General features: G+C 46.3%; 1 protein-coding gene across 1 annotated transcript in view; it reads right to left on the bottom strand.

Annotated features, from left to right (window-relative positions):
* CMTM4 (CKLF like MARVEL transmembrane domain containing 4) overlaps positions 1-11,923 on the bottom strand; it is a 67,788-nt gene that overhangs the window by 7,893 nt on the left and 47,972 nt on the right. Inside the window, exons 2-3 of the mRNA XM_027119690.1 lie at positions 7,959-8,135; positions 909-1,007 (exon numbers count right to left, since the gene is read on the bottom strand). Of these exons, the coding sequence (XP_026975491.1) occupies positions 909-1,007; positions 7,959-8,135 (276 nt within the window). The remainder of the gene's footprint in view (positions 1-908; positions 1,008-7,958; positions 8,136-11,923) is intronic.

Raw genomic sequence — 11,923 nt, 5'->3', positions numbered from 1 at the left:
CCACAGAAAGGCACGCTAAGGTCTCTTTTAAAGCAATTAGTCTCCAGCAGAAGTGGTTCTACAAGGAAACAGAAGTGCCTCTTTCACAGACCTTCATGACACTGGTACTCGGAGGAAAATACAATGTAGATGAAACACCATGAGATGAAAAATCAGGGTCTCGCTGTGTGAGCCCCAAATCAAACCGCAAGACCTGACGTTCCAAATCCCAGCCCCCAGCCCCCACCTGCTATCCAGCTGCCACTCACCTGGGCAGCTCTGGGTGGGCAGCTCCAGGCTGAGAAGCAGTGGAGTTTTAATGATAAGATAATGACTGATGAATCTACTGACTAAAACCTTGGAGAGCTAACAGTTTAGCATTTTTAATAAACCTTTTAACCATCCCCCCCCAATTACAAAAGTGCTACATATTCTTTGCAAATACAGAACAATAAGGAAATGCAGAACACAGAGGGAGAAACTCTTTCATTGTCTGGCCCCATCCTCCCCAACCCCACCCCGACCGCAGGCATCTGCTTCATTAACACCCCATCTCGGCAGGGAAGGCCCTTAAAAGCAACACCACTAACAGACATCCAGGGCTCCACTGGGAAGAGACTAAAGCAGGAGTTCGCAAACCTGAGTGTGCATCTGAGAGCTTGTTAAAACACGTTTCTGACTCGGCAGCTCTGGGGGAGGCCGAGAAGGGCATTTCTAACACGTTCTTCGGGTGATGCTGAGGCTGCTGTTCCAGGGACCACACTTTAAGAACCGCAGCACTGAACTGGGACCTCCGTTGGCCCAGTAACAGTATCATTAGCAAAGAAAAAGCTAAAGGAGAAGGAGTAGGACACAGGCCAGGGGACCAGAGGAGCAAGGCACAGAAAGTGTACAAATCAGCCCTGTTTCAACCCGTTGAGTTCACTTACCACGGCAGCAATTTCAGCTCCGGTTTTGTGGTTTAAAGCAGCCAGTACAATGGAAGCAATAAAGAAAAAGAAAGTGCTGAGTCCAGTGTTGACCAAATCCTAAAGAATAAGACAAAATAAAATCACTTGAAAAGAAGCATTTCATGCCTTGCCCTAAACGCAACTGAAGAACTTTCAAAATAAAAAGCACAACACCCGCCTCTCTGCTGCCTCCATATTTTAGTCTTGATGGCCCACGGGTATTGGTCACACAGAGGAAGGCAAAGAGGATAACAGTTAATGATGCTATTTGATATATCTCCACAGCAAAATCCACATTTTAACCAACCACGTCATGTTACCATTTCTTTTTTTATTTTTTATGTTTTTTTAGATGATGTTGGGGGTAGGAGTTTATTAATTAATTAATTTATTTTTGCTGTGTTGCATCTTCGTTTCTGTGCGAGGGCTTTCTCTAGTTGTGGCAAGCGGGGGCCACTCTTCATCGCAGTGCGCGGGCCTCTCACTATCGCGGCCTCTCTTGTTGCGGAGCACAGGCTCCAGATGCGCAGGCTCAGTAGTTGTGGCTCACGGGCCTAGTTGCTCCGTGGCATGTGGGATCCTCCCAGACCAGGGCATGAACCCGTGTCCCCTGCATTAGCAGGCAGATTCTCAACCACTGCGCCACCAGGGAAGCCCACTTACAAGCTTTTATGTAGACATATGTTTTCATTTCTCTTGGGTCATCACATGATTTTATTTTTCCTTTATTATCTGTATCTTCCACTTTTTCTATAACAAACACTTACTACTTGCACAGTTTAAAAGGCTTAAAACTGGAATACTGCAGAAGTTAGTCAGCATCAATATCTTGAGCTCCTTGGCCATGAAACAAAATTAAGGCTTGTAGATTCACCCTTCATATTAGGGAGCAGACACAGGCATGCCTTCAGATGTGGATTTGGGGATGGGTTGGGTTTAGTCAACACTGGTGCTTTTTGGTTTTGTTTGTTTTAATGCTTTTAATGGGGCATGTACTCATCGGTCACGTGCTTCATGTCTGCCGCTGTGGTAGCTCCCCTCCCTGCAGTCTCACACCCAGCCAAATTGCTTCCTGGGGTGGGGGGGCCCAGAACACCTAAGGTTGCAGCCCCTTCTTAGGCCAGGAGATGAGGAGGAAGGGCACCCTCACACGCACATGCTTTCTGGTCTCTCCTTCATTAACACACCAATAAGCACAGGTGGGAGCCGAAGTAACTCCAATAACTGATCATCGGGATCCGGCCCACAGAGAGGTTTGACTTGTACACTGTTCAAAATAGATTTGAACAAGCCAGCATTTAAACATCAGAAGACTGCACATAATAAACTTCTAAAAAAAACAAACAAAATCCATCTTTCAGCTGCTCTTGAAAAACTGTCCTGAAGGCCCATGAAGTAACACAATTGGCTGTGACTGAGTAGGAGAACAACCTCTCCGTCTCCCAGACCCCTGGCCCATCTTCTCACTTGCCCATTTCCGCCACATGCGCAGCCCCAGGGGACCCTGAGTCTATGACCCTGATCCAATCCTAGAGAGTGGGCCATCCTACAACGTATCCCACCCTTCCATACTCTGTGCCCAGCGAGCACCTGTTCATCCCTCAAGGCTCAGCTGGAATCTGGCGTTTTCTCAGAATTTCCCTGACTGACCTGGCTCCAGGCCCCCTGCCCCGAGGAATCCATTGTGTTCTCCCAGGCCTCACACCAAACGGGATCACCCAGAGCACACATACCACAGTAGAGTGGCATCTACCTACCCTGCGCTTTCAGTTCCCAAAACCTGGCCCAAAGCAGGTGTTCAATACCACTGGGCTCTGTGGTTAGCTCGAGTCAGCCCTACACATGGACAAGAGAAGAAGTTTACAACCACTCGGACCATACAGTGCACTGACTTGTGCTCAGATGGCCCCAGTATCAAAGGGATGATCGTAGTACTGATGACAGGGGCAGCTACCATCTACAGAGAGCCCACTGTGCCAAGCATATAACACCCAGTGTCTCACTGAGCCCTAACCTAATTACCATCCAAAATACCTATAATAAAGGGCCTTTAGAGATGAGGAAATTGAGCCCTAGAAAGGATGAGTTTGACATAATGAAAAATATATATTTGGTCTTTGTCCCAGATTCCTTGGAATTTCCTGAGTGATAGGAGTGTCTTTCGTCATTCTTTTTTTTTTTTTTTTTTTAATTTACTTTTGGCTGTGTTGGGTCTTCGTTTCTGTGCGAGGGCTTTCTCTAGTTGTGGCAAGCGGGGGCCACTCTTCGTCGCGGTGCGCGGGCCTCTCACTACCGCGGCCTCTCTTGTTGTGGAGCACAGGTTCCAGACGCACAGGCTCAGTAGTTGTGGCTCACAGGCCCAGGTGCTCCGTGGCATGTGGGATCCTCCCAGACTAGGGCTCAAACCCATGACCCCCAGGCAGACTCTCAACCACTGCCCACCAGGGAAGCCCCATCTTTTGTCATTCTTAACGAGGCCCTTTCAACTGTCCCTGAGTTTATGCTAATGAAGTGACTCTCAAGCCCCTAGATAATTTCTGGATGGGGGTTGGTTATCAGAAAAACCAGCCAGGTGATTAGAGTGTTGGAACTTTCAGCTCCACAGCCCCTGTGGGCGGGAGAGGGGCTGGAGATTGAGTCCAACCTCCAAATGGCCAAAGATTTTAATCAACCACGCCTACGTAATGAAATCTCCATAAAAGCCTGAATGACGTGACGGGGTTCCACGTGCCAAGAGGGTGCTGCCCCCCAACTCCATGGGGACAGAGACTCCTCTGGACCCTGCCCTATGCATCTCTTCCTTTTGGCTACTCCTGAGTTGTATCCTTTAGAACAAGCCAGAAATCATAAATAAAGCACTTTTCCAAGTTCTTTAAGTTGTTCTAGAAAATTATCGAACCTGAGGAGGGGCTTGTGGGAACTCCTGAATCTGCAGCTGGCCAAGCAGAAGTGCAGGTCACCTGGGACCCCATCTGTGTCGGGGGCAGTCTCACGGGACTGAGCCCTTTAACCTGTGGGGTCTGCACTAACTCTGGGAGTTAGTGTCAGAACCGAAATGAATTGCTGGACACCCAGTTGGTCTTGGAATTAGAGAAGTACTCAGTGTGGAAAAACTACACAGATTTGGTGTCAGAAAAAAACCACATACTTGGTGTCAAAAGTAATGTCAGAAAACACTACACAATGAGTCGTGGCGAAAGCCTCAGAACTCTGCAAGTGGCCCTTCTGGGGGACTGTTCTCAACTCACCACAGCACCCAGCCTGGGTTCTCAGGTCGGGAGACATCTGTGGGAGGAGCAGGGGCCACAGAGGCCACTAAGAAGGAACACCAAACAGAAAGAAGAGAGACTGAGATTGTGGTGTCATCAGAGGCAAGAGGAGAGAGTAGGGCAGGAGGGACTGAGCTGAGCGTATTCCGGCGCTGAAACGGTTGGGGGCGGCGGGGAGGGCTGGGGAGCAACCATAGGATCCAGGAGAACAGAGGCCCCCAGTGATGCTGACCAGAGGACTTTCAAGGACAAAGTCAGGGGAGTGGATGGGGGAGGGGAAGAGGCAGTCCTCCTGTTCGGGAAGGACACAGGGAAGGCTTTTTGGGGTGTTGACACTATCCTATCTGTTGACCCATGTTATGGTTACACAGTCTTTTATCATTCTTCACTAAACTGTACATTTACTTTTACAAGTTTTTCTGAATATGCTGTATTTGACGATAAACGCTGAGACAAGAGATCAGGAAGCAGCGAAGTAGAGAAGGCGTGTGCGGACCTCCGTCTGCTTTAAAAAGTTTGGCTGCGCTTACAGGGCTTGAGGGCTCTGAGTGCCGGCTAAGGAGAGTGGGAGCGCCCGGGGTCAATGGTAGGAAGAGGATGGAAGGAGAGAGGGACGGGGTGGCAGAGGAGGCCAGGGGCACCAATCAAGGTGAACACAGGTAGAACACATGGGCCTGTGAGCTCCCAATATACAGAGAAAAACACACATCACAGAATAAGTCCCAGAGAGTCACTAAAAAAAACAAACAAAAAAACAAGCTGATATTAACACACTCTTTCTGATTGCATCAAATAATGCTTGTATAAAATATATACTTTGCATTGTCCTCCTTATGTACCATTTTTCATGCATATGTGAGTCAACTTATCTCCCAAAATGGCCCAGTTTTCTAAATCTATACCAATCACACCCTACGTCACTCATCAACTGGCTCTCTTGGGGTCAAGAATACTCCTACCACCTTGTTAGGGAAACACACACACCCAAGGCCAACCCACTGTGATGATTCCAGCCGGATCAGCTCTAAGAAATCACTTTTGCTCCCGTCCCTGAGAACAGATGACCTGGGCTCCCATCAGTAAGTACCATCTCCTCGAGTCCATGAAACTTACATACTCTTTTGTTGGATAAGCAGACACCTTCACCTGCTCTAAAAGGGTGGAAATCCTGCAAAGGATCCCAAAGGACAGAAAGTGTTCTCAAGTGACCACATCACCACCCGGTCATCGGCCCTAGCCAACACCATCCGAAAGGACAGGAGGGATGTTAACTTTCCAGTGAAAAAGATGCACTTCGATATAACCCCAAAAATGTGGTTGTCAACCAGTGAAAGTCTTTCACGGTTAAAATAGAAAAATCAGGATTTAAGAAAGCTCAACAAATAGGTATTTCTGGAGATAAGATAAAGGCCAGTATGAATTAGTCAGACATCTGAAGTATGAAGTCTTTTCTGCTGTTGCTATGGTGATCTGTGATCCTTTTTAATTAATTAATTACCTAACTAACTGATTATTTTTTTGGCTGCGCCACACAGCTTGTGGAATCTTAGTTCCCCAACTAGGAATTGAACCTGGGCTCGTGGCAGTGAAAGCGCAGAGTCCTAACCACTGGACTGCCAGGGAATTCCCAGTGATCCTTTTTTTTTAAATTGAAATGTAGTTGATTTACAATATTATATTAGTTTCAGGTGTACAGTACAGTGATTCAGTATTTTTGCAGATTACACTCCATTATAAATTATTACAAGCTAATGGCTATTATTGCCTATGTTATATAATATAGTGAAGTATAAAGTCTTCTAACAGATTTATGGCTGTCAAATAAGTAGGTAAGACAGAATTAAGGGAGTGAAGTCAAAGCTGGTGGAAGTTTACAGGAGAATGATGTGGCTGACAGACACCAAGGGCCTCTGACTCACAGTAAGGTTAATATTTCTCATACTGGCAACAGCACCCACTGCTTTGGAGCCTATATACACACTGTCTCATTTCATTCTTAAAACAGCCCTGTAAGAAAAATATTATCATCTCAACTTGGGGCTCTAAGTGACTTGCCCAGGGTCATACCCAGCTCTTAAGATCCACCTTGGACTTGAATGCAGACAGGTTGGCCTAACTTAAAGCCAGTGGGGTTTTTTGATTTTTTTTTTTTTTTTGGCTGCATCGGGTCTTAGTTGCGGCATGCGGGCTCTTGCCCCGCAGCATGTGGGATCTTAGTTCCCCAACCAGGGATCAAACCTGCGTCCTCTGCATTAGAAGGCGGATTCTTAACCACTGGACCGCCACGGAAGTCCCGCCCCTGGGTCTTAACCATCCTAGCAGCTGCTTCTTTGTCAAACAGGATCTCCAGCATGGTTTCATTCACAGCCCAGTCCAGCCCCTCCCTCAGAAAGTATTTACTGTGGCCTTAGAAACTCCCGGGGACCTGGGTTTCCAACGTACCTTGCCCCACAACAATGACCTTGCCCCCATGGAGCCTGTGTGTGAGTTGGTGGGGGGCCGGTTTGTGAGGTTCTCTTGCGCTACCTGTTCATTACACTACCAGTTTAGAGCACAACTCTGTAAGCATTTTCTTATGGATAACACAGACTTCATCTTAAAAAGAGCTGAGACATTAAAATCTGTCACCAAAAACTGACAAAATGCCTCCAGTATCTTGAGGTTTTAGAGCTTTTTTCTTAGTTTTCGATGCCGGGACAAAACCATCTGAGTTTGCAACTGACAACTTTTCTAGTCCAATTGTCTTTTTATTTTTCCTCCTAAAAGAGTTTGAACAACACAGAGAGAACTCTGTCAGGAAAACCATCTCCTCTTGGTCCCCCACATGAACACCATGGGAGTGGCCCCACCAGGCAAGGTGACCAGCCCAGGCCTCCTCCTCCTGGGCTCCTGCACTCGGACCACACTTTCCACGGTGCTGCATACACCCAGCACCGGCCGCCAAGAGAGGAGCCTGCATGAGGGCAGGTGGTCTCAGAGCCCCCCACCCACCCCCAGGCACAGAAGGAGAGGCAGCTGATAGTGCTTGCCTGTGTCTCCCTAACTGGTTCCCTGTGAGCTCCCGCACGTGCTGATCTGCAAAGAAATATCAAGAAAACCGAGGGCTGTGAAGTTCCCTTTTCCGTTTGGCACAGTAAGGACAAGTTACACAAGCCCAGGAAAAGGGGCCTGGGAGTGACCGGCCCTGAGATGCCTATGCCGGTCAGAAGGTAAGGCTGTCAAACAGAGTTAAGACCCCCAAACCACAGAGGGAAGAGGACACATTTCCTCAAGACTCTCTGATCAAACCAGCAAACCGTCTGGGACCTCCCAGCTGCTTTGAATTTAATAATATTCCTAGGTTTCACAAGTTAATGGCAATTTCATTCATATTTTCAATTCTTCCTGAATCAATATTTTTGCAAACAGCTTTCGGGTCCAGTGTGAAAAATATGCAAACGTAGTAATTCCATCTTCTCTTTCCCATATTCTATAAATATCAACATAACCAATCTTCTCAGAGGACCCCAAAATCGAAATGACATCTTTAAAGGGGTCAGAATAATTGTTATGTTTCTATCATTAGTGAAGATTCCATTAATTTTGTAGTCATTTTATTCAACCCAGTAAGGAAATTTAAAATTTCACAGTTGCATTACAATGGAATATTTAAGTATCAAAAAGAGCTGGAACCAAACATGCCATGGACTGATTCCTGCTTTCCCTGGGAGCCGTGCAGTACCCGATGCTTTCCTAATCTGAGAGCGTGATTTCTACTCACTGTCAGGTTCCAGTTGATCTGGGGGATCCTCATGTGAAGGTTGAGACTGAACAGAATCAGCAAGACTCCAGTCACCACAAACGCACTGCAGCTCACAAACTCAAAAAAGTAGAGGCCTTCACACGGGGAGCACTCCATGATGGTCTCTATGCAGATGAACGCGATCAGGGCCAAAATCTGGGAAGAAAATTACAAACACACATGTACGTGTACGTTCAGCACACATCTGTGGACACACATGTCCGCAGCATTTAAATAAAACTCAACCACCGCCGCCACATACAGCCCCGGAGTTTTTCCCCTGGGGACAGCAGTATCACGGTCAGGGATGTGACCTGATCCAATTCTTACCCAAGAACAGGTATAGGGGGCTTAATGAAAGGATCAGATTCCTCATGGGAACAACCAAGCCCCACCACAGGACACTGACACCAGGCTGGTGCCGTGCAGCTCCTCGTGAGGAAGCAAACAGGAACATGCCCTCAGTGGTTTCAGTCTGCCTCTGCCACGAGTAAGTGGACACTGCCTACACACGCTTCTCATGTATAGTCTCCACCACAAGGATGCCAAACATCAAGAGAGCAGGGTCCTGGTGGGATCTGCAACTACCTTGCTGGTTCAGCTGAGGTCACACAGGCTGACTGAGACCCTTGATGGCTTTAGGAGAAGGATTTGTATAACCTCCTTCCCCCATTTAGAAGTCCCACCCCAAAATAAGGCCCACCTAATTAACTCATGAGCCATGCTTTTTAAAAGTTTATCATTGGACTTGATGATAAAGAGACAGCCTGGCAGTTTATAAAAACATTTTAAATCTACAAACAATAGAATCAATTTCTTTCGGAAGGACCAAAGTAACACTCTAGCAGTATGTCCCAAGCGATGAGAGATCATGAAAGCAAACAGGTATCAATGGAAATCACCAGTTTCAAAGGGAAATTTCAGGAACAGGAGGCGGCAGAGGGGCTGAGTTAGTGGCCCTGTGATCAAGGAAAAGTCAGGTGGTCTTACACCTAAAACCACCCCAGTCTTGGGCTCCTGGTCTGTACCCCACTTCCGCAACCGAGCGCCTCGCCACCCACTACCTGTCAAGCCTGTGCCAGAGCTTCCAGGCCGGACCTCCCCAAAAGTCAAGGAAGCACAGGCAGGCAGCTCTGTGGTTCCAGATTTGTCCTTAGAACCAGCAACGTCAGCATCACCAGGGAGCTTGTTAGAAATGCAGAATCTCTGCCTCCCCTCCTTGACCTCCAGAGTCACAGTCTGCTTTTTGGACAACAACCCTAGATGACAGAAGTGTGGGAAGCATAGGAGGCACAGGCTGCTCTGGGGCCCTTCTCCACCTCCAGGAGTCCCACTCATGCCTTTCAGTGCCACGCTCAGCTCACATCTTCCCCACGCCCTTCCTGATTGCACCTCTCCCCGCCAGACGTGACTGATCCTACCCTCTCCCAGGAAAGCTTGCAAGTCTGTGGTTGCATTCCATCTATCACACTTGCCACCATGGATCTCTCTGCCTCCTGAGCTCTTTGAGGGTAGGGGCCAGTCCATCTCCCTCCACTCCCAAGGCACCAAGCTCACTAACCTGCACAAAGCCAGCGAATGGGGGCCCGGGGAGCCTCTTCAAACCCACCCCAACAATTCCTGACGGACTTGTCAGTCTCCACATGAAAGGAAGGGAGGCTCTGCTTTTTCCATGCCTTTCTAACAATATGTGGTCTTTCCATATTTCTATTCTAAGTCAACACGTAACAAATATGGGCCTTACAGCATACTTTGTGCTTCTCCTAATGGCTCTCCTTATAATTCTCTACAGAACCAGACACTTTCATTCTCAATCTGAATTACATGGCTGACTTGCAATTAATTCACAAAGAAAGAGTTCATATAAGGGAAACTCCTAAAAAAATTTTTCTTTCTTTTTTTTTTACCCCTGTAATTGGACCTAGTAATCTTGGGCAAGAAATAACACACATCAGTATAGAGTTACAAATGTCTCTGGTATGCTAACTTCAACCGTATTTGTGTGGGAAGGTAACATCTACATTCTTAAATATTAAAATTAAAATGGTTTCAAGAATATGCAAATCCAATAGGCAATTCAATAAATACAGACAAAATTCCCTGCTCTCTAGCTCATATGCTAATGAAGGAGTTTTTAAAAAGTAGATTAATAATGTAGCATGTTACACAGTGATAAATACAAAGAAGAAAAATCAAAGCAGGGAAGGAGAATGAAATGTAACCAGGCAAGGGTGTTCGAAATTTTAGGCAGAGTGACCACGGAAGGTCTAAGAAGGTTCTAGATTTATTACAAAGGATATTAAAGTATACGACTGAAGAGCCAGATGAAGAGATACACAGGGCAAGGTCCAGAAGGGTCTCAAACACAGGAACTTCCGTCCCCTTGGAGTTTGGAGTGCACACCCCGCCCCCCATCACCTGGATGCGTTTTTGGTTCACCAACCTGGAAGATCAATCCTCGAGTTCAAGACTTTTCACAGAGCTTAATCTGGAGCCCCTCCCCTTTTCAGAGGTCAGTGGCTAAGGTTGAAAGTTCCAACCCTCTCATCACCTGGTTGGTTCCCCTGGCAACCAGCCCCCATCCTTAGGAGCTTTCCAAAAGTCATCTCATTAACACAAACTCAGGTGTGGCTGGAAGGGATCTGTTAAGAATATCAAAAATAGGGGACTTCCCTGGTCGCACAGTGGTTAAGAATCTGCCTGCCAATGCAGGGGACACAGGTTCAATCCCAGGTCCAGGAAGATCCACATGCTGCGGAGCAACTAAGCCCGTGCACCACAACTACTGAGCCTGCGCTCTAGAGCCCAGGAGACACAACTACTGAGCCCGTGCGCCTAGAGCCTATGCTCCGCAACAAGAGAAGCCCCTGCTCGCCACAACTAGAGAAAGCCCACATGCAGCAACAAAGACCCAATGCAGCCAAAAATTAAAAAAAAAAAAAAGAATATCATTATCAAACACCTCTTATCACTTAGGAAATTCCAAGGGTTTTAAGAGCTCTGTACCGGAAATGGAATGAAGACGAAACATATATTTCATTATTATAAACCACAATATCACAAGTATTCCCATGTATAAAGATACAGATACATAAATACATACATATGCACAACTATATACATACAATAATTTAATCAATCCCCCACTGATAGGTAATTAGGTGGTTTGTAATTAATAAGCTGTACACTTTTTATAAAATTTATTATATTGAAGTATAGTTGATAATGTACTGATTTCTACTGGCAAAGTGATTCAGTTATACATATATTTCCCTGTGCTAAACAGTAGAACCTTGTTGTTTATCCATTCTATATATAATAGTTTGCATCTACTAATCCCAAACTCCCAGTCCATCTCTCCCCTATTTCCCCCTCCCCCTTGGCAACCACAAGTCTGTTCTCTATGTCTGAGTCTGTTTCTGTTTCATAGATAAGTTTACTTGTGTCATATTTTAGATTCCACATATAAGTGTCAAGAGTGTTCTGCCTATGTTTTCCTCTAAGAGTTTTATAGTGTCCAGTCTTACATTTAGGTCTCTAATCCATTTTGAGTTTATTTTTGTGTATGGTGTTAGGGAGTGTTCTAATTTCATTCTTTTACATGTAGCTGTCCAGTTTTCCCAGCACCACTTATTGAAGAGACTGTCTTTTCTCCATTGTATATTCTTGCCCCCTTTGTCATAGATGAATTGACCATAAGTTCTAGTAAGCAGTATACTTTTTATTTGCCTGCACTTTGGCACAGCAAATCAAATTTCTTCCAGCACATTGAAATCTAACAATCACTGCTGAAGCAAAACCTATCAATTGGCCAATAAGAAAATAGGGACTGGGGGAATTCCCTGGTGGCCCAGTGGTTAGGACTCCATGCTCTCACTGCTGAGGGCCTGGATTCAATCCCTGGTTGGGGAACTATGATCCCACAAGCCACGTGGTATGGGGAA

Source organism: Aethalodelphis obliquidens, unplaced genomic scaffold (genome assembly GCF_003676395.1).
Source record: "Aethalodelphis obliquidens isolate GAN/ISIS:26980383/991018 unplaced genomic scaffold, ASM367639v1 scaffold20, whole genome shotgun sequence".
Taxonomy (NCBI): Eukaryota; Metazoa; Chordata; class Mammalia; order Artiodactyla; family Delphinidae; genus Aethalodelphis; species Aethalodelphis obliquidens.
This window is presented reverse-complemented; position numbering and strand designations above follow the sequence as displayed.